General features: G+C 42.2%; 1 protein-coding gene across 1 annotated transcript in view; it reads right to left on the bottom strand.

Moving 5' to 3' along the window:
- LOC111864459 (laccase-4) overlaps window positions 1–18,204 on the bottom strand; it is a 77,866-nt gene extending 59,662 nt beyond the window's left edge. Inside the window, exon 1 of the mRNA XM_023851717.2 lies at window positions 18,031–18,204. Coding sequence (XP_023707485.1) covers window positions 18,031–18,127 — 97 coding nt within the window. The 5' untranslated portion in view covers window positions 18,128–18,204. The remainder of the gene's footprint in view (window positions 1–18,030) is intronic.
- Window positions 18,205–24,038: the final 5,834 nt, after the last annotated feature.

Here is a 24,038-nt window from a genome sequence, read left to right as displayed (position 1 = left end):
ACTTACTTCAAATTTACATCTCTGTCGAGTCGAGTCTTATGTTACGACCGACGGTCAGTCGGCCAGTCTGTCTTGGACTAAAGCACCCATCTGGGGCTTTTGACCAGATTCTTATTAGTGTCAGGCAGTTGCAGGTTTGTTCACGTGAGGCGCTCTCTCTGACAACAGGGCGGGTCTGTCGTTTACAATTACTGCTGGTCCTCGCCAGCGCAGTCATTCTCGAGTCCGAGTCCCGTGGGATTCGCGACCATATTTTACTATCTCAGTTTCGAGGCTTCCCTTTTTGTCGCTTCCTACGACTCTCAGGACTACGATGGAGGTATTCGCCCACACCTCCACACGGGATTACTTCCTTTTTCTGGCACACCCTTTGTGTTTTGGTACCTTCGGCCGACCGTGTACAGCACATTTAATTTAATGATTCAGTTTCTCGAATCTGCTGTAATTGCACGTGCCCGAGCCGTTGCTTAGCAAAATGGTAGTTCATTGTCTTGCTCCACTATTCCGGCTTTTAAGCGGTGTTTACCAAGCCGTTGTCTGTCAGTAAACGCCTGGCTGCGATTCCACTATTGCGGCTTTAAGGCACTGTGTCACAGTACCTACATTAGATCGGTTCCTCATTATCAGAAATATTAAGATTTATTCTTGCACATATTTTCTTATAAGCCAATAAAGAATATTGTAACCAATTCAATTGGTTTATTTATTAAATAATTCCTTTACGTAAAGTTTAATTGCCGGTCACGGTATAAGGCATGTACTGTCTTCGCTCCTTTGGAAACCGGGATCGTGGGTTCGAATCCCACTCAGGGCATGGATATTTAGTTTGTGTGTGTGAGTTTTTCTGTGTTTGTGTACAGGTAGAGGGCTTGCGACGAACTGATCACCCGCCCAAAGAGTCCTACCGAATATGTAAGAATTAGAAAAACCGAAGTGAACGAAGACGTTCGTGGAGGTAGGCCTAGGCCCACTGGGGCTGTAGTGCGAAGAAAAAATAATATGGATGGAAATGACTCAATATCATATGCAGCGGGAGAATTTGGTGTTAGCGATGTTGATCCCTGGGGTTTTGTCATGCGACAATAATTTACTATTTGTTTCATAGCTGCAACACAACTTGAAAATAATTCAAACGAGCTACACTTTGGGTATGGCAAAATTTAGCAAAATTAAAAAAGAAATGAATATTAGAAATCTGTTGCTTTATGTTTTACCAAAATTTGGCAGTCAAAACCTACATCTGCACTGAAATAAAGAATGCCGCTCATCAATAACGTGAAACTTTCTTTTATCCCTCCAGCATAGAGCGTATCTTACCCGCATCTTGCCCGCCATTCGGGCCGGAGTCTTCCCAGCTCTTTTCCTTTTAGCCCGAGTTGGCAACAACAGCTGCAAAGGCTGTCCACTCATGCAGTCGACCCACTAACCGGTTAAAATAAAAATCACCCCCTTAGCCTTAAGCTGGCACGTTGTGGTTTCATAAAAATAATAGAAGTCGTGCCATACCTCAGGCATTATTCAACAAATGTCATTGGTTCAACGGCTTACGGGAAACCCTTCCTTCTAAAACTTGTTCCAATGTTTCTTACGTACATAACGCATCTCTTAAGCCTTATTTGAAAGCTTCTGAATATTGCACTACATGTTTCGACCAACACCGATCATCATCTGGTGTTCAAGAAGTGTTGCTGTGCTTCCGTTTTGTAATTCTAAAGGCGCGTCCATATTACTCGTGCTCGTGCTCGTGCTCGTGTGACTCGCTATGCTCGCGAGTAATGTGGACGATATGACAAGTCACGAGACAAGAAATTTTAAAATTTCAACTTAAAAACTATAGCCAATAAATTAAAATACGACTACAGCCCATACACACTACGAGTAGATATACGGATCCTCACGCGCCGAAGCCTGGCGAGCAACTGAAGTAGTGTGGACGAAGATTTACGAACACAAGTAAAAGCCAGACGAGCACAAGCCTGGCGTGCACGAGCACAAGCACGAGTAATGTGGACGCGCCTTAATGTTCGATGTGTAGCCCCATCAAGCTGATCACGGTAGCCGAGCGGTCTAAGGCATGCACTGTCTTCGCTCGCTCGGAAGCCGGGATCGTGGGGTCGGATCTGTTTCCTGTGAGGTACGAACTGAATTCTTATACACTGCCGGTCACGGTAGCCGAGCGGTCTAAGGCATGAACAGTCTTCGCTCGCTCGGAATCCGGGATCGTGGGTTCGTATCCCACACAAAGCATGGATGTTTGGTGTGTGTGTATGCGTTTATTCTGTGTTTGTATTGTCCTGTGTTCAGATAGAGACCTTGCGACGAGTTGATCATCCGTCCAAGGAGCCCTACCGTCTGTAAAATGATTAAGAAGCTGAGAAATCAGCCCTATGCTCCAAAGCGGGAGCAGAAGGTAGCAAAAAGTTCCATCTACACGTTCGTGTATTCCATCGTGCTGGGTGTTTCTTCCTCTTGCGTTCTGTGCCTAGACTAGTAGCGTGTCTGGGTGCTGCATGTCTGAATTATGAGTATCGTAGTCTTAAGGCGCGTCCACATTACTCGTGCTCGTGCTTGTGCTCGCCAGGTTTGTGCTCGTCGGGAGACTCGTCTGGCTTTTACTTGTGTTCGTAAATCTTCGTCCACACTACTTCAGTTGCTCGTCAGTCTTCGGCGCGTGAGGATCCGTATATTTACTCGTAGTGTGTATAGGCTGTAGTCGTATTTTCATTTATTGGCTATAGTTTTTAAATTAAAGATTTAAAAGTTGCTTGTCTCGTGACTTGTCATATCGTCCACATTACTCGCGAGCATAGACAGTCACACAAGCACGAGCACGAGTAATGTGGACGCGCATTTAGACACGCAATACAACAGGAAGAGACGCCCCCAACGCCATGAAATACACGCGCGTGTAGATGGAACTACACATCGAATAAAGTTTATTATGTGTATAAAGTACGCAGTCTACACAAAGACATTCTCTATTTAAAACAAAGTAGACAATATCGTATCAACATTTGTTTTTATTGACGCTACATATTTCGACCCTTATACTGGGTCATCATCATCAGATAAAGAATTAGATGCAAATATCAGATGCAATTCAACATCTGAGACTGATATCATTGTACTCTTGATGATGACCCAGTATAAAGGTCGAAACTTGTAGCGTCAATAAAAACAAATGTTGATACAATAGTGTCTACTTTATTTTAAATACAGAATATTGTTGTGTAGACTGTCATACTTCTATACACATTACATACCCTACTTATAGCACACAGCAGGATGCATACTATTGAGATTACACATCGAATATTAGAATCACACAACAGAAGCACAGCAGTTTCCATCAAAACTTTTTAAATACCTGATGATGGCCAAAGTTAGTCGAAACATGTAGTGCAATGCTCAGAAGGTTTTAAATAAGGCTTAAAAGACGGATTGTGTATGTAAAAAACATTTAAATAAATTTTAGAAAGAAGAGTTGCATATAAAACGGTGAACCAGTAACATCTGCTGAATAAGAAGTGAAGTGCAACAGGATGCTACAATAAAATACCTCAGGCAATAATTCGCCGGCTTTCCAAGGCGGCGGGGGCGGCGGCCCCAATTCGATGCCAAATCTGATGTGACAAAGTAGTACTTTAGTTTCGCCTACAGATTCTCATTCCGCCAACTGCCCCACGTTCATTAACTATCCTCTTACAGAAGCTGCATAGCCTCGATACTGAAAGTGCAATTACACGTAAATAAGAAACATAAAAAGTAAGAACCAATGGGACAGTGTGCTCCTCTTTGGAAAATGCGTATTTTCCAAATGTCTTCTTTGTGATGGTACGTGAATAATTGGAATTTAAATTCGTTTTAATACAGAACAAACTCCGTGGTTTTAGTCCGCAGAGAGAACTGTACCGACCGAGCGACCGCCGCTTGTCAGCGAAGTTAGTGTAAATTTTAGTGGATAGAGGGTGTTGCGTGGTCAGCAAAACGAATCCCCACGACCGTTAATTTAGGCTTTCTAGACCGGATCCGCTATTTCCTTGAAATAGCTCCTCAATTATCCTCACGAGGTTGAATGGACCCCGTTCCAGACCCACTACTTCTCAGAAAATCTGGTAGTGCCGGGAATCAAAACCGGGACCTCTGGGTCTGTAGCCAGGAACTCTGACCACTAGACCACGGAGGCGGTCATTCGTTTTAATATTTTAATTTAATTTAATTAATTATCAACTGAAACAATCAAGAGTAAAGATGCGACAGTGCAGATTTGTAAATTACATTTTTGAAAAAGCTGATGGAAGCTAGAGACGCTGCAAGGCTTAAATATAAAAGACACGTCTTCCCGACTACTTCATTCAGTATCATCCTCATCGCAGAAATAAATATTCCACCTATTTGTTGGAGATCTTCAAGACGACAGAGGAAAACATTTGGACGCAAGACGGAGTGACACGATGCTGAAGACGCTCTTATAACGGGGAGCCACATAATTCTTACCCTTCACCAGATGTTGTTGGGGACACGGGGTAGCGTAGATGTAGCTACAAGCCGGAAGGTCGCGGGATCGAATCCCAATGAGGTGGATCTCTTCAATGTACCTAATCCTGCCAGCCGCACTATGGTCCTAGGGTCGACTCGGCCTCTAACAGAAATGAGTGCCAGGAATTTTCCTGGGGTTAAAGGCCGGCCAGCGTGTAAGGCTGACAACCTCACCGCCATCTATGAGCCGATTGTCTAGAGAAAATGTGGGAGCCTCATCATCTCACAACCCAACGAGCCCCCACGGCCTGTTACAGGGATACCTTTACTCACTTCACTACCAGATATTGTCATTCTGATAAAACCAAGGACGATGAGACAGGTGAGATATATGGCAGGCATTGGAGACATTAGAAATGCATATACAATTTTTGTTGGAAAAACTGAAGCAATTGAGAAGTTTTGGGGTACGCGGTAGAATAATTTTGAAGCAATATTTATAGAAATAGTGTGTGACTCAGTACTGCGAGCAATAGTGGGCTGTTGTGAATATGGCAATGAACCTGCAGCTTCCATAAAATGAATAGTATCTCCTGACTAGCTAAGCGACTATCAGCTTCACACGAAAAGCTCAAATCTACCGTGTTAATTTTTAGTGAAATTTTCGGTTGGACTGGCTGGATTGCAGAAGCTACAGTCAAACAAACAAAAATCCGTGGCCTGTAGTCCGCAAGCGAACTATACCGGCCGAGCGACCGCCGCTTGTTGGCGAAGTTAGTGCCAAATTTGCAGATAGAGGGTGTCGCGTGATCAGCGCAACGGATCCCCACGGCCAATAATCTCGGTTTTCTAGGGCGGGGCCGCTATTTCCTTGAAATGTCTCCTCAGTTATCCTCACGAGGCTGAGTGGACCCCGTTCCAGACCCACTACTTCTCAGAAATTCTTTTAGCGCCGGGAATCGAAACCGGACCTCTGGATCTGTAGCCAGGAACTCTGACTACAAACCACAGAGGCGGTCAGAAGCGACATTCTCGAACCATTAAACGATTCGTATAAAATGGTGTTGTTGTAAATTGTGTGCATATGTTATACTGACATTCTGATTAAATTTCAAAAGTCACGCTCTTGAAAAGCGCAAGGAGAAAGTTGGAGAAAATGATGACAAATCATCTTCAGCTTTCGATGTTTACTTCTTTTTAACATTGCTTCGCTTTAAACGTTGTTTGTTCACTTTGCGAGTCAGTAAAACTGATCTTCATGAACAAGTGTGAGACATCATTCGATGCAGCTATCGTAGGGGCAAACTCCTCCTGACATGGTCGTTCCACATTGACAAGCGCGCAATTCCTGCTTTGCGTTTGGTGCAGATCTCTGCCCGCCCCTTCAGTGTCTCGTGTCTGCTTATCGAAATTACAATGTACCAAACAGAAACAAGTAGAACTTCGAGATTCGAGATCTTGAAGACTGGTTTCCTTAAATGAGGGAAAGTAAAAATACAAAGTCAGTTTTGGTTTGCTTAAAAAGTAATGTTGGTATGGCCGAATATGTAATGATACGAGCTTTGCCTCATTTACAAGTAATTAGTTTTAATTTTCTTCTGAGCAGAAACGTAAAGTAAATTTTGTGTTGCCTCAAAATTTAAGTTCGTATCAGTGAAATTTTAATTATATGAACGTTCACTCTTTTCACGTAGTTGGTTTACATTTATTTTGAACATAAAGATAAAATCAATATTGAGTTACCTCAAAATTTACATTTCATCTTCTCTCTCTCTCTCATGTTGCTCTTACTTCGAGCATAGGGCAGCCGTGAAACGCTGTTTCGCTTCAATTTCTTAATCTTAGACAGTCGGTAGGGCTTCTTTGACAGGGGATCAGCCCATCGCAAGGCCTCTACTTAACACAAACACAGAATAAACACAGACGTCCATGCCTTCAATGGAATTCGAACACGCCATCGCAGCGTTCGAGCGGGCGAATATATTTCGTGCCTCAGACGGCGCGGCCACTGTGATCGGTAACACTAAAATTTAATGATTCGAACGTTTCTTCCTTTCCACGTGGTTAGTTTTTATTTCTTTTGGAGTAATGGTAATGTTATGACACGCTTACCGTGTTTAAACCAATGATATCTCTGCTATCAGCGGTCTATTTCTGTTGTCAGAAGGTGTGAATATTTCTGAAATTTAGGAGCCGGGATAGCGTAGTCGGTACAGCAATTGGCTACGGGCTGGACGACCGACCTGTCGGAGTTCGAGTCTCGTCATGGTCAAGAATTTTCTCATCTCCACGTCGTCCGCACCGGCTCTGGGGTCCACCCAACCTCTCATCCAATGGGTACCGGGGGATCTTTCCCCGGGGGTAAAGCGGCAGTGGCGTGAAGCTGGCTAATCACCTATAACTACTGTCGAGTTCAAGAAAACATGGATCTATACATTCACTCCCCTATAAGCCTTCATGGCATAGTGCCTTAATTAGTTAAACACATAGACAATTTACGGAGATATGACAGTTCAGCACGATTATAACCTATGGAACAGATAGAAGTTGATAAATGTGTGGAAACAGCTAATGGTTAGACAACATGACTTGTAAGAGGGGCACAATGAGCTGACAGGTTCAATACGGCTAATCCTCGTACCCTAGCGCGAAACTCTACACGTCTCCGAGCAAATAAATCCCGCTTCTATCCTCACAGCTTGCTTACTTCAAATCCATTTTATTATCAAACGTGCACTCCTTTCTTGATCTTCAAAATGACAGCTTTCCGCGCACTTTCCTCATATAAATTCTGTATTCATTCTTTATTATCGTATCTTAGCCACATAGCACATCCATCGCAGACTCCTGCAGTTAGTATCGAAACAACATTAAGATGAACAGAAATATCTTAGTCAGTAAAGTGATTATACATGGGGCGTAGGACAGGGGTTTGATTCCCGGCAGGGTCTCCTCAATTCGCTACCATGTTCAGCTCGCTATGGGGCCCACCCAGCTAATGGGCAATGAGACATTTCCACCGGAGTAATGGGGCATGGAATTCGTTCTTCACCTCCATCTAGGTCCAAGGTAAAAATGAGTGGAGCTATGCCTACATCCCCCCATGCACTTTCACGATATGTTGCTTTCCTAAATACTGGAGAAAGCTATATTAGATGACCTGCTTAAATCAGGTATTTTTTCAAGTAGTTACTATAGGATTCTGACGATGGTGTATAACACACTAGCTAGCCTCAATCAATGGACGTCCAGTGATTGAGGCTAGCTCTTTCTAACGGACCCAACAGAATAGGTGTTTTCCTTCACCTTAGGACGGAAACAGATCCAGTTTCCGAAACGTCGTGTTTTTATTAGTTATCTTAAAAACCAGGACGATGGATAAAGTCCAAAAACCCAATAAATCAGGTATTTTTTCGTTATGAAATATCCCAAATTGTTCATTTTTCCTTCCTTTGGTCCAAACATTTTTCTTAGCAGATTGTCATCAGCCATTAGCGATTTTCTTTTGTCTCTTGCAGCAAGATATCGTTTTTGAGACGAGAACAAGATTACTGGTTACAACTTAAGTTGCCTGGAAAGGAAACCGGATGATAATAAATTCTGAACTCAGTACAACTTACTGCATCATGATTAAAGGAAATCCTGTTCTAGCGCTCATCTGTCTCGAAATCGTTTTAGCATGAAAATACAATGTTCTATCACTGTTTATTGTAGCACGACCGGTCATTAAGCAAAATAGCTGGGACTTGTATCCGGGACAAGCGTCAGCCAGAATTCTGCAGTATGATAATAACAGGTTGTTCTACTACTGCCCGTGAAACCGCAGGCTGAAGTATGAAGTTATATTAAACTGAAGACTGAAACTTCCTGTTTTCTTCAGAAGTAGCAATAATTTCTACATAATTTGAATCAACCGAAGCTAGTATTGACCTAGTTACTCGCATATAAAAAGTTAAAAATTAACATGCCTTTAATACTCCATTATATACGAAGTTATTAAAGAAAGAAAAATGGAATTAAGATCTCTTCTCTCTTCTCTGCTCTTCTTTCATAACCTCTTTCTTCATCCTTGCTTCATTTCTCTGTCTAGGTCCGTGACTTTCTTGCCAATAACTTCCCAATCAAGTGTTAATTATTTTACTGATATCTCATTGTTAATCGTAATCAGGTTACCCAAGGTCTATTGAATAATATCTCATTCATTTATTCCTTTAACAATGGCTCTACAGCCCTTTGCTTCGCACTGGCCTTATCTTCAGTTTCGTAATCTTTCTTATACAGTCGGTAAGGCTCCTTGGACGGGAGATAAGCCCGTTGCAAGGCCGCTACCTACACACATGAAACACAAACATATCATAAACGCACACACAAACATTCATGCCTTGAGTGGTATTGAATAATATTTTATCTCTATAAATGAAAGATAAACACGTTCAGGGACCTGTAAAAGTACAGGGAAATTTGTCCCTGTGCTCAGCTAATTAAGCACTACGCCAAGAAGGCTTATGGGGGAGTGGATGTATAGATGCACATTTTCTTGACCTCGGTACTAGTTGGAGGTGAATGGTTAGCTTCACGCTCTTGCTTTACCCTCGGGGAAAGAGTCCCCAGTACCCATTGGGCAGTAGGCTGGGTGGGCCCCAGAGCCGGTCTGGACGATGTGGAGAAGAGATATTTTTTTACCCTACCAGGACTCGAACTCCTATCCTTCGGTGGTCCAGCCCGTAGGCAGTCGCTATGCCGACTGTGCTATCCTGGCACACCTCAGGGCCTGTACAATATCATTAATATCTAACACAAGTTTATGGTTTCGAAATGAAACACGGATTATTAAAAACAACGATAAAAAAAAATCAAGCATAAATTGCATTCATAAGATTCCTTATATTGCCTCTGGAAATGGAGACAGTTTCTACACGAGCTAACTCGTACACAGAATTAGGTTATCCATCATTTCGCGTGTTTTGAAGAAAGCAGCACAACGCTGCACTAGAAAAGGGGAGAGAGGCAGCGTCAAGAGCAGCATGGTGACAGAGCGACATGAGAAGACCTGGAGAAGACAGAATAATTCAGTTTATAAGCGTCAGAACGGGCAGCGATAACAATCTAAAGGAGACATTTATTTCACTCGTCTTTTCTTCTTTGTCGTGACCAATTTCATTATTTATCTATTTATTTGTAGTTTATTTAGCTTCTTTCTTAGGAACTCAGACCAATAAAGTCAAGTCACGATCAAGGAACGATTTCTATTTCTTTATGCATGATTAATTGAACAACCGTAGCAATAGCTCAAATTATATAGTGCCGAACTACTTTCTGTTGATTTCTTCAGACAAAGAATTGTGGAAATTGTGTACATTTAAATAGCGACTATTAAGTATAAATACTTCATAACAAAACATAGATACACCTGTTTATGTATTGTCTACTGAAAACTGGTAAATAAGTCTCGTATACGCACGTACATACATAATGGTGAAGTGCCCTCTATAAACTGTGAACAGGTTTACGAAATCAAGCAGGATCACAGGGTAGATTTTACAACCACAGAAAAGATAACAAATGCGTAAAAAATATTAGTCTGAAAACTTGAAATGATGACACCACTTAAGATACCAGGCATAGAAGGTAAGGTAATATTAAAGTGGATCTTATACGACTAAAATGTCCGGCTGTGGAGTGGATTTAGCTGATTCAGGAATGTATCCACTTTACAGCTCTTGTGAATGTGGTAACAAACATTTGGGTCCCATATAAAGTGGGGAAGATCTCAACAACTGTCAGCTTCTCAAGAAGGACTGTGTTCCGTGGGGATAGACGTACATAAAGAAGCATGCATAAGCTTCGCCCCTGCACTCATATCACTGCAAAATAAGTTCGGATAACTTTTCTTCTGAACGTCACTTATAGCTCCACGGCACAGTTGAGGTCTATGGACTTTTCCAGACATAATCAAGTAGGCCACACATAAACCCATATCGGAATCCGAAATGGTGTGAGAGTGAAAGCTGTTGTGGAAGTAGTCAAACAAGATGTCCAAACGGGCCCCTCCAAATGTCCCCGCACACGGACAGTCAGCCAATCAGACTGCTGCCAGCTAGAAGCGATGGGCAATTCTCGTCAGATGTTTGCTTATATTTAAGAAACCGTGAAGGGACACACATGAAACTTGGCGATAATAATAGCATACATCGTATTCCGCTTTAGGGTGGGCTAGCTGTCCTTTTGTGTCTCAAAGTAAATCTACTTTTTGGTCTTCCTATGTCTCTTTGTCTAGCTGGCCTATATTGCGACTGTTTATCATTATCTTCACTGTTATTAAATGTTTATCCCAGAAGTACCGCTGTCTGTCTTTCATTTAATAGTTCTAAAATATATGGTATATAGAGATGAAGTGACAGGAGGTTGGAGAAAACTGCATAATGAGGAGCTTCATAACTTGTACTCTTCTCTAAGTATAATTACTCGTAGAATGATCAAGTCAAGGAGGATGAGGTGGTCAGAGCATGTAGTACGAATGTGGGAGACGAGGAATGCGTATAGGATATTGGTGGGAAAGTCAGAAGGAAAGAGACCACTGGGAAGACCAAGGCGTAGGTGGGTGGACAATATTAAAATGGATCTTAGAGAGATATGATGGGATGGTATTGATTGGATTGATCTGGCCCAGGATAGGGACCATGACGCGCTCTCGTGAACACGGTAATGAACCTTCGGGTTCCATAAAATGCTGGGAAATTCTTTAGTAGCTGCAGAATTGGCGGCTCCTCCAGGAGGACTCAGCTCCATGAGTAGGTAAATGGTATGTACGTAGTAAAGCTGCTTATTGCCGTTTTGTAACTTGTAATAAATGCTCGAAAAAAAAAAGCACCTGATCACCTACAAATGAGGGTGAATTTAAAGACAACGATCCAAATTTAAAATTTGTCTTCAATTGTTTCTGCCCTTCATACACACTGTAGTTTAGGTATATAGACTGCTAAGCAATGTCAGTGGCGAAGAGACTAGAAACAAATACAGGTATGTCTCGATTAGTGCAGATAATGAATCCCGTGAAGTGGTCACATTATTCCAATTCGCACTATTCGAAGTTACAATTATATATAAGAATATGGTAATTGGTTCCAACTCGACGGAAATAGGCAATGATGAATGTTAAACTTGTTTTTATATGTTTGAAATACTACAGTAAATGACAATATGAACAGGATTATAATTTGAATTTATGGTTAAGAAAGTCAAAAAGTAGATACAGAGAATAAAATAACTTTAAATCCAGGTTGAGGTTTTTATTTCTTAGAAAGGCAAGTTCTGGAAGGCATCCTTTTCCACAATAAACCGGTTTCAAACATGTTAAACATATGCTGATCAGTGTATCTACAATCTTCGGTTATGTTTTTAAAAAACATCGGGATATTTAAATGCTGCGTCCTCATTTGCTCTGGCCGCCTCACCGGTAATTTTAACATTATGCAACTGAACTCGACTATGAGATCGATCAGATAAATCGACACTTACATTAAACCTTCCTTCTACCACTTTTTTTTTTCTTAAACAGATTTAAATCCTGGGTTTCAATGGCTGCTTTGATAAGGGGAATGCGTTTTCGATTGCAATCCTCACAGAAAATTTTAGTTGAAAACCTCATAGGAGAAGACCACCCATGAGAATTCGGCGTAAAAGGAGGATAAATTAAAATGAGTCTTAAACTTAGTATAAATGTATACAGAATAAAGATGGATGAATATAGGGTCCAATATTATGATTCTTCAGTATAATAATGAACCTTCTCGTTTCAGAGAAGGCGGGGCACTTCTTCAAAGCTTGACCAGCTACTATCTTCTATCTAGAAATTCCATGGAGTCGGTCAGTCCTACTTATATTGAACTCAATTTAATTTTTATAAACTTTCTCGAAAACAGCCCATGGCAAAGAATATCTGTACTTCACAAATATAAAAACAGTAAGTTCTACAACTCTCGTAAGATTGAGGTTTTCATGGAGGTAACTATGGAGAATGTCGTCTTCTTGGTTGTGGCGCCGTGTAGATCTTACGTGAACCGGCGTTTCGGAGGAAAGCATCGTCTCTGCCCTGAAGATGGAGGTGATACTTTCCTCCGAAATGCCGGTTCACACAAGATCTATACGGAGCCACATCCCACAAGACGGCATTCTTCTACAACTCTTACTGGAAAACGTTTTACACACATGTTATATTCAACAAAACACAAGCAAAGAAATAGATAAAAAATAGTACACTAATAAGTATACTAGAATGCCTACACTGTATCATACATTTGTGGATTGTTCACAATGCACTGATGCAAAATGCTCCTATTAGCTTCGTCCTGTCTACCTGTTCTTCAATCTGTCCGCATGTAATAATTCGAAAGCCGCTGAATGAGTTTTCGTGAAATTTCACACTTGGTGTTTACTGATTATATTATTGTCCCGTTCCAGTTTTGGTTAAACCGTGACAATAAGAGAAGCTTTGCAGGGATACCTACTTGTGTTTCTGTAATCATCTTGAGCGTTACTCTTAACATTAATTATCGGAGAGCAAAATGTTTTGGATAAAAGATGTGGAAAAACAAAAAACAGACATATTTTATGTAGAATGCACGTTTTCAAAAATTTGTATATGATTTTTCGAAACCATTATACAAAATAAAATGTTATGCTATGCCATTTAATTCGAGAATCGTTGAACAGATTTTGGTCAAGTGTTAAGTTGGTAGAGACCGTCTCTGTGGTCTAGTGGCCAGAGTTCTTGGCTACAGATCCAGAGGTCCCGGGTTCGTTTCCCGGAGCTACCAGATTTTCTGAGAAGTAATGAAACGGGGTCCACTCAGCCTCATGAGGATAATTGAAGAGCTATTGCAAGGAAATAGCGGCTCCGGTCTAAAAACCGTGATTAACGGCCGTTGGGATCCGTTGCGCTGACAACGCGACACCTTCTATCGGCAAACGTTGGCACTAACTTCGTCCACAAGCGGCGGACACTCGGTCGGTATAGTTCGCTTGTGGACTACAGGCCATGGAGTTTAGTTTCTTTAGTTTTAGTTATGTTGGTAGTCCCTGCATTAATTTGTCGAACGGGTATAAAGTTTCTGATGATCGGTGCAGTGTTAAGTGGTACTCTTTTTCCTTTGGCGCTACAACCCCAATTTGGACCTTGGCCTACCTCTACGAAACACTCCATTTCACTTCGGTTTACTAGATCTTAGGCATTCGGTAGGACTGCTTGGGCGGTAATTAGCTCGTTGCAAGGCCTCTACATGTACACAAACACAGAAAGACGCGCGCGCGCCCACACGAACACGAACACACACACACAAACACCAAACATCCATGCCCTTTTTTTTATTGCTAGTGGGGTGGGACAAAGTCCCTTGTACTGCGGCCACTTCTGGCCAATTGTACCAGCCCCAGATGATAGGCGAGGTTGATTGTGGAGCAATTGGTGGAATGAAGATTGGCAGGGGAAAGCGAAGTACTCGGAGAAAACCTGCCCCAGCGCCACTTTTTCCACCACAAATCCCACTTGACCAGACCCGGGATCGAACCCGGGCCGCCGCGGTGGAAAGCCAGCGACTAACCGCTTGAGCTATGGCGCGGCCTCATCCATGCCCTAAGTGGGATTTGAACCCACGATCCCAGCTTCCGAGCGAGTGAAGGCAGTGCATGCCTTACACCGCTCAGCTACCGTGACCTGCAAGGGTACTTTACACAAGAAGGATTGAAATCCAGAGGATATAACTAAGCGGACGCATGCCCCGCTATGCGCACATTTCCAGTCTCACTAGCTCCCGCCTTTTCTGCGGAAGTTCAGCACAATGTAACAAACAATACTGCGAAACAAAGAGAGAAATATATTTTAAGTCGCACTAGTACAGCTATTAACATAGACGAATGGATATTTTCACAGGACACGTATTTTAACTATGATCCCACTAAAGAACACATTTCCATAATCGATTAATTGCTGGGTTTGTGATCGATTCAACTATGTTGATTATCGGCGATTTTTTCACACTTCAGGTAATTCAAATTAAAACAGACTTGGCAGTGGCGTTCTCTCCACACAATATCTGTTACGTTAGTTTCAAATGGTGTAGAATTTTGTTTCACTTTCAGGGGTCCAGAAATAGTGGGTTACTGACATGACTCGAATGCCAGAGCCTCATTTGCCAGTACAGAATGGGCCACGTTCAGATGTCGTAAGCGTTATTAAAATGAAACTTAAAAGAGACTGTCAGCACTAGCACCGTCTTTCTTTGAACTGGGAGAATTTGAGTCTGACTACTACTACTACTACTACTACTACGACGACGACGACGAAGAAGACTACGACTACAATGTGGTAACAAAACCCGAAAATTCAAAGGAAATTCCTCTTCAAAAAGAGGATAAAATATTTCGGCAGCTCCAGGACCTATCTCTACAAACATCTAACTTCTAATGCTATAGCCAACCGCTGTGCCTGATCCTCAGTGATGTCCTCCTCACAAATTATCTCCCCAAAACCTCTCCTCCCGTTCTCGATCTTAGACTCTGACGATTTCAAGCTGCTTTCAATTAAAATTGTATCCACATCCCTTGTTTCTCCCACCTTAACCGGATGTCTGCCCAGTACATCGCAGAACCTAGATTTCACTATTGTAACAATAACAGACGATGTACGTGTATATAACTCACTAAGTTCCTTGTTATGTACGAATTTCAACCTAAAGTCCTCAATTACGCTTAAGCGTACTTCATCATTTTGGGGCTCAAATATGTACGTATGCACTTTTTTTCCAAACAGTTGCATTTCATTTTCTTCCTTGAATGTAAGAGCGTACGAGTCACAATTATATAAAATAGCTCTCGAGCGTATTGCTATGTACATACAAATCTTCAGCATTATGGAAATGAGACGAGACGACAAGGCTGTTTGATAATATAGTGCATATTCAGAACTCATATTCCTCCTAATTTCGTCATTAGCCTCTTCCTGCTGTTGTGAAACAATTTCAAAGTACTTGTTACATACAGATTAGGAGTAGTTAATATTTTGATATTTATTAAAGACGCATGTACAAGCAGAAGGTAGGAGATGGGATAGTGTAGTCGGTATAGCGACTGGATATGAGATGGATGGCTGAGGGGTCGGAGTTCGAATCCATGTAGAATCAAGAATCTTCAATTCTCCAATCGTTCAGACCAGCTCTGGGGTCCACACAACCTCCTATACAATGGGTACCAGGTGCTCTTTCTCCAGAGGTAAAGTGGGCGGGGCTTGAAGCTGATCACTCACCTCCAACTAGTGCCAAGTTCAAGAAAATGTGGATCTATACATCCACTCTCCCGTGTGTCTTCATGGCGTAGTGCTTTATTAGTTAAGCAGAGGGACAGCTTTACCTTCTTACCTTTTTACAAGTAGAAAATTAATCTAACAGAGGACCATAAGTAGTTATAAGCATTAAGAACGTGTTTATTGAAGATGCACGATATAAGAATTTATCGTTTTCAGTATTTCAGAGCAGTCTACTTCAAGTAAACCTGGATCGAGGAACGCGAAGTCTGGCTAGCATGAAACACAATTTGCGTAATGTAAGCAGACCTACAAACACATTCACCGTCCCTGAACTCGATGATTAAGGAAGTAAAGTTGCAGTTACGACAAGACAATACAACAATGTGCTCCACATGCAGCATAACCAGTTCCAATTTCTGCTTAGAAATAAGTCTTACGCAACTTTTATTTCTGTTCATCACAACTGGAAGACAGTTGAGAACACTCAGCCACTTTCATGACTAACCTATGAACAAATGCAATTAACAGAAAGTTGTTTTTTTAAATTATTTAGTGGTTTCAAGGTCACGACTTCTGTCTCCGTCCTACCTTCTTAATTTATTTGCAAACGGACTGTGTACAGATTGTTTTATATGAGTGCAAAACTTTGACTGCCGTCCTCAGGAAAACGTGCATTAAGGGTGACTGAGGACAAAATGCTGATAAGAATTTTTTAACTTAGAGGGAAGATGAATTAACAGGAAGCTACATAAATTTGCAACTTATAATTTGTGCTCATCGGTAGATGTTATTAGGATAATCAAATGAAGGAGAATGGGATGGGTAGGGCATGTAGCACACTTACGGCTGATAACAAATGCATTCAAAACATAAGCAGGGAAATCTTAAGTAAATGGAATACATATTACATCCAGACACAGACACAGGTGGAGTAATACTATTAAAGTGGCTATTAATAAATGAGGTACGAGGCTGTGGACTGGATTCGACTCCGTCGGGATAGGGTCCAGTGGCGACCTCTTACAAACACAGAAATGAACCTTCGGGTTCCTTGAGAGACGACGAATTTCTTGACAAGATGATGAACTAAGAGCTTCTCCAGGAGGACTCTGCTCCATGGAGTTAGTAGAGCTCGATATATTTCAGACAAAATTTGTAGCATCTTAAAATGAAAATGTAAAGTTGTCTCTATGCTTAATTCACTAAGCACCACGCCATGAAGACACATATGGGAGTAAAGGCATGGCTCCATCATTCTTGACCTCGGCACTAGATGGAAGTGAGTAATCAGCTTCGTACACCTGCCGCTTTACCCCCGGGAAAGAGATCCCGATGCCCACTGAATAAAAGGCTGAGTGGATCAGAGAGTCGGTTTGGACGCTATGGAGTAAAGAACATTTTTTTCCCCAGCCGAGTATTTAACCCCGGCAGCCCAGCCCGCAGCCGGTCGCTATACCGACTGAGCTATCGCGGCTGTATATAGCCTCTTATGAGACAAATATGTTACATATCGTACAAATATAGGCTCACACAATGATCAAGTAAAGGAGGATGAGGTGGGCATGGCATGTAGCACGAATGGGGAGACGAGAAATGCTTATAGGATATTGGTTGGAAAGCCAGAAGGAAAGAGACCACTGGGAAGAACAAGGCGTAGGTTGGTGAACAATATTAAAATGTATTTTAGCGACATAGGATGGGATGGTATGGATTGGCTTGATCTGGCTCAGGATAAGGACCAGTGGAGGGCTCTTATGAACACAGTAATGAACCTTCGGGTTCCATAAATTGCTGGGAAATTCTTGAGCAGCTGCAGAATTGGTGGCTTCTCCAGAAGGGCTCAGCTCCATGAGTAAGTAAGTAAGATAGGCACACACTGGTTAGCAGACTGGGTAGAACTCAAGAGGCCATCTGAACGAAGTGACGAAGAGAAAATTTTCTGTCTCAAAAAGGAATCGATTCCCAGTCAACCAGCCCCTTAGCCAGTCACTTAAAAATGTATATACGTCAATAACAGTGGTTCACTTAAAGAGAATGAAAAAAAAAATCTGTTGTATTTAAGACACAAATACTACTCCCTCCATCACCAGGCGTTTCTTTTGTAATTATTTTGGTAAGAAAGATACTTTTTTTAATTAGCTGCACATTTTTCTGCGTAAAATGCTTTCAGTCCTTTTAAATAAGCCCTGGATGAAACCGTACTCACTTACGTAACCTACTCAAGCACTCAGAACTGACTGGCAGAACCTTACCTGGTACTGGAGTCAGATAAATAATGGTTGTCACGACTGAGGCAAGTCCCACGAAGACAGCGGATCTCAGCAGACACGTCTTTCCTTCCGACAGCATGACGACGAGTGGCAAGCAACCACAGCGCCGCTGGTGCACGACTGCTGGCCCCTGCACGTTTGCTTTGCGCGGGCGGACTGCAACACGAAGGAAAATCCATGCGGCACACGCTCCGTGCTTTCGCTGCGAGGTTATGATTACGAATTGTGTGTAAATCTTAATACATTTATTTTTCCTTGGCACTACAGCCTCAGTGGGCCTAGGCCTACCTTCATGAACTTCTCCGTTCACTTCGGTTTTTCTAGATCTTACACATTTGGTAGGACCCCTTGGACGGGTGATCAGCTCGTCGCAAGGCCTCTACCTGTACACAAACACAGAAAAACACACACAAACTAAACATCCATGCTCTGAGTGGGATTCGAACCCACGATCCCGATTTCCAAGCGAGCGAAGACAGTACATGCCTTAGACCGCTCGGCTACCGTGACCGGCCAAATCTTAATACATACACCACGCAGATTCGTCCTCTGCCACTTTGCATACCTCACTGACCTTGAATTCCATATGCTGCAGACTTAAACTATTGTTGCATCCAGTTACCGCCCTACGGCAGTTTTTCTTGGAAACGTCATAGAAGCTAAGCTATCCAAGAAATTCTCCGCCCTTTATGGAACCCTCCAGCTTCATACATTACCGTGTTCACTGGTCCCTATCTTGAATCAGATAACCCCAAACCACACCCCATACCTGTTTCCTTATCATGTCTTTTAGCATTATCCTCAGACCTACCCGTAGGTTTCTGAAGAAGTCCTTTAAGATTATGTAATTTCTAATGTTGAAAAGATAAGGATGTGAAAGGAACCGTTTGTGACATATTGTGAGACTCTTTCTGATGCAAATGAGGAAATATGTGAGTACACTCTGCCATCAGATCGGAAATCGAACCAGTTACCTTCAGAATAGCAAACAAGAATGCTAACCACAACACCGAGTTTATTGTGCCTAAGTGTTGACTGAGTTTATAGAAACTATAAGATTTGCCCGTCAATTCCTGATGCCTGAAAAAAAGTTAAAAAAAAAAGGACTAAAAAACTCAACAAACAAAGTACGGGATGAATTTTATCGCTTGGAACCTGAAAATTAATTATTTTTCATCATGGAATGTAAGCCTATTAGCATGAATTCTTACTGACATTTCTATACATCGGAAAAGATTTTCTGAAGCCAAAATTTGTTGAGTGTTACATTTGCTAACTTCACGAACACTGAACTCACGACCAATAGAATTGCGCAGAACTTCGATCAGAGTTGTTGTATAAATTATATATTATATTTCTGACTGACTGAAAATGTTCATTTCCTCGAATATGTGAGGACGTTTCTGGTACAGTCTGGTTTTTAAATAACCCCAACAGAAAATAATCTCAAGGGTTTGAGGAAGGCGCAGTTAGTGATTAAGATAATTTTTCCTCGGAGGAAATAAGGAAGAGTCCTGCAGAACTTCGAGAACATAAGAAGAATCTGGCACCGTATTTAAACTGTGAAGAGATAAACCGTTGCTAGACAACGCTTCGGTAAACACATTCAAACGTTACGCAGTCAACAGAGGAAGGAACTCCGTTGCTAGGTAGAAAGTTACAACACAAGTTTTCGTTACAACAAATAAGCACGCAATAATGTGAACTGCTGGAAATGATGATCTCTATTCGGTTCTTCCCGGAGTTATAAAGGGAGGACACGTGAGAATGCTTGGCAGAATTCGTTCGTAAGGGATACTTCGTACGTCATTCGTCAGAGTCGAAGAGAAGGCACTCGTAGTCCAGTTAGGAATCGAGCGAGCCTTAGGCAGCTATTGACTGTGAGTTGCCATAGTTGAATGTAATTGTAAAGAAATGCCAGTAAACTCAATCACAAAATCTAGAACCCATTACCATTTGTCACGGGACAATATTTGGAGTCCTGTCTCTGAACTATTCCAAAGCGAAACTCAGTCTTCGCTGACCCGGAATGACCACGGCAGGTCGCACATATTCGAAATGTGATTGAGACTAGCTCTTTCTAACTGGCCCAACTGAGTAGGTTTATCCTGCCCTATCCACCTGAGGACGGAGACATATCCAGTCTCCGAAATGTTGTGGTTTTTTGTCTTCTATATACCAGACGATAGATAGAGTCCAAAATAAGCCTAATAGTTCTATTCGAAATGACGTCTGTCATTCCCTTATGTTTAAGGCTGGAGCCACACGAGCGCACGAAGTACGTCCATTGTAACGAACGTACTTCATGAAGGACGTTGCCGAGGACACCACACAGTTGCAGAATGCGGTGCGTAGTTTTTTGTCTGCAATGGAGCCAGAAGAAAGCGTTTATTTCTACAACGGACTTCACGACGTTCGTTACAACGGACGCATTTTGTGCGCTCGCGTGGCCCCAGCCTTATCCTCTTTGAGACGAGACGTAATCTGAAATGGGAACTAGACAAGGTGAGAGACTAATTTGTAATTTATGCCCCGGCAATAATTCTCCTTGTCTACATTCAGATTCTAAAGGGTTCTGACGATGGTGTATAACACTCGGAATTACTGGTTTTCTGACGTTGTCCATCATCCGGTATTCTAAAAACTAGAAAGCACAACGTTTCCATCCTCAGGTGAGGGGAAAACACCTACTCTGTTGGGTCTAACCTTGATCACTGAACAACCCATGTGAGAGAGAGAGAGAGAGAGTTACTTTACGACAGGCGGTTTAACGCCAATCAGTTCATCTTGGCGACAAGCCCCTTGAGACTCACAAGCAGAATTTTTTTTTAATTAAACACTTACGGTCATAGTCCTTATCTAACATCCTCTCTGACTAGAGGATGGATCTGTAGTTTACAATTTCTGCCGGCCCTCGCCAGGGCAGTCATTCTCAGGTCCGAGTACCGAGGGACTCATGACCACATTTTACTGTCTCAGATTCGATCCTCCCCAACCTGGAAGGCCAGGTTCCCATATATATACCCCAGGAATAGTGTGGCCGAGTTATAGCCCCAGGCACTGCATTCCATTTCAGTCGCTTCCTACACCGCCTCCACACAGACCAACTCCGGACAACCCACGTTAGATTCACCACAGCTATTTAAATGCCTGTGACTGGGTTATGTCGAAGGCAGATGGCAGAAATATATGCTATAAAAATTGTGAGAAAGCACGCACATTCGTGGCACTAGGATAGACAGTGAAGTAGAAATTTGTGCTAAAAGCCCAACCAATAAACAAAGTCCAGGAACACCGAAGCATAGCAATAAATGTAGGATTTGTGAAAACATATATTGCCTACCGCTAGGGCCATCTGTGGAGTAAAACTTGAACCATTGAGACTACAGCCATGAAAACCCCGTCACGCCATACAGATCTTCTCTGTGAGTTGGTAACCTCATTGCTGATAAGAGGGTTCCAGATGGGAGAATTGTCCACACTGGGTTGTCTGATCGGTGTGGTTGCTCATGCCATATGAGCCAGTTTCTTTATTTTCTATATCTGCGGTTACTTTCAATTTCCAGAATCCTAGCTTCATCCCAGCCTACCCTATGACCCTCTTCATAGACATGCTGGGCTGATTTTTATTTTCCTAGAAGACCCTGTTGGAGATTGTGCCTATGTTCACGGAGCCGCAAGGCAGCGGTTTGCCTATTTCGCCAATGTAGCTTCTGCCACATTCACAGAGAATACTGTAGACGTACTGTACCGTCTGTTGCGGATCTCTTTCCGGCCTGGTTCTCATGAGTGAACTCCTATGGGTGTGTTTAGTTTTGAAGATTGTCCCGATGTTGCATCGATTCCCTATACGTTTGAACTTCCCTGAAACACCCTTCACATATGGGATATACACAGAGCCCAGACGCTTCTGCTCTTTATTCAGACCACAGCTACCGTTGGAATTATTGACCGAGTCAATGAAACCTTGGGGATAAGTGTTAAGCTGGAAATCACGTCCCACGTTGCTAATTCATGAAACTGATCTTGTCATTCTTGACATATGGTGGAAGCTCTACTGTGAAGACTAGGATCAAACCTCTTCTCACATGTGACGGACGGTTAGATCTAATTCTACGAAGACTTTACATTTTGTCAGATAGAATAAAACAGTTGGCTTAATGAGATTTGTGGAATATTCTAATTCTGACAATTTATACTCGTATTGTAGGCCAGAGTGCCATATTCTGTGGAAGGCTTTCTCTAGATCCAAGAACACAGCAGCCGTCTATATATTTTTGTTGATCCGCCAGCCAGTGTTCTACTGTGATGTGGTCGAAAGTCAAACTGATTTGTATTTAGTTTCAAGGGTGAAAGGATCGAGAAGGCCCACCCCTTATACATTCAATCATACAAGTTTCTTTCTCAGCGTGTTTCTGGATTGTTCTTAAAATCAGCTTCTAAAATAGTTTGCCCGTAGATAACAAGAGGCCCATCGGACGTAAAATTTGTGGAAATTGTGGATCTTTGTGTGTTTCGGCAGAGTTGTAATTTTTGCTTCGTTCCAAGCCGAAGGCAGTGAATGAATAAAGGTGTTCAAGGCGCAAGAGGACTTAGAAGAAGCCGGATAAATTCATTTGGAATGACATTAAAACCACAGGCGTCTCCTAATTTCAAGGATTGCATTTCTTTTGAGACGCTACAAGGTCGGAAATTAGCAGGGATGTCATCATAGACGGTAGCCAGCAGGACCTCAAGTCCTTGAAATTATGAAAGGCCGACCATCTCCGCTCCATATATATCCTCGGCGCAGACCGCATAGAAAACGCCGCTTTCAACAGTTCCTCTATATTCCGTGCGTGCGTATGTTGTTTAGCGATGGCTTTGGTATTATATCGTGTTTACATAGCTGTTGCCTAGTAATGGTTATTTCTCTGGCCCCCTTATTCTAGCTGTCGGGCCTCACGTCACAGCATTTTCAGTTTACCTTGATTTTAGTAAGCCGTCCTCTGTAGGCTTTAGGTTAAGATTTTACTTTTTCGAAATTCAAACGCTTACTAAACTTACGTGGTAACTTATTTCGAGTTCAAGAGTAAAGTTCGAGAGTCAAAGAAATTGATTTGTATCTCCGACAAGTGAATATCAAGATCACGGAGAAATACAAATTAAAAAGAAGTTCTGGAAAGAAGAAATCATCTACTTTCCTTTCCTATAAACTAGTATTTGGCACCAAAATTTGACTATGTATGCGTAATGAAGTCAACAAAATAATAAAATTTTAGAAGCTTCAGTGTTGCTATTGCTGACTGCCGTGACTTATCAAGTACACCGTTAAGATGGCCTCGAAAGTCGTGAAGTGTCATGAGTACTGGCTAGGGCACTCAAGTAACATTAAGGTTGTTACCTCAACAATTGGGGGGGGGGCACACGGTAGCGTAGTTGGTTCAGGCACTATGCTACAAGCCGGAAGGTCGCGGGTTCGAGTTCCGATGAGTTTTTTTTCACTTTTTTCAATTACCTAATCCTTCCAGCAGCACTATGGCCCTGGAGTGACTCAGCCTTAAAAAGAAATGAATACGTAAGGATGACAACCTTACCGNTGTGGTTAAGGAGGGCGTCAGAAAAATATACCGCGGGCGCCGCGTTGGACAGGGCTGGTTTAGAGGATGTGGGAGCTTCGACCGCTCACATTCCTGTGGGTCTTCAAGGCCTGTTACAGGGACAACTTTACTTTTTTTTACCTCAACAATTTGAGTGGCTTCAGTGTTGGTATTACTGATGGGTGGGATTTATGAAGTATCCAGTGAGATGGCTTCATGTGGCATGGTACACATACAGAGTTTCATGAAGACTGGTACGGATATTCAAGCAATATTAAAGTTTTGCCTCGGCAATTTGAGAGACTGTAATGTTGGTACTACCGATGGGAGAGTTTTATGAAGTTCGACGTTAAGATGGGCTCGGGTGTATAAGTACCAGGTTTCATCAAGATTGGTTCAGGCATTCAAAGG

This window comes from Cryptotermes secundus, unplaced genomic scaffold (genome assembly GCF_002891405.2).
Source record: "Cryptotermes secundus unplaced genomic scaffold, Csec_1.0 scaffold621, whole genome shotgun sequence".
Classification (NCBI taxonomy): domain Eukaryota; kingdom Metazoa; phylum Arthropoda; class Insecta; order Blattodea; family Kalotermitidae; genus Cryptotermes; species Cryptotermes secundus.
Note: the sequence above shows the minus strand (reverse complement) of the source record. Positions and strands in the feature narration are given on the sequence as shown.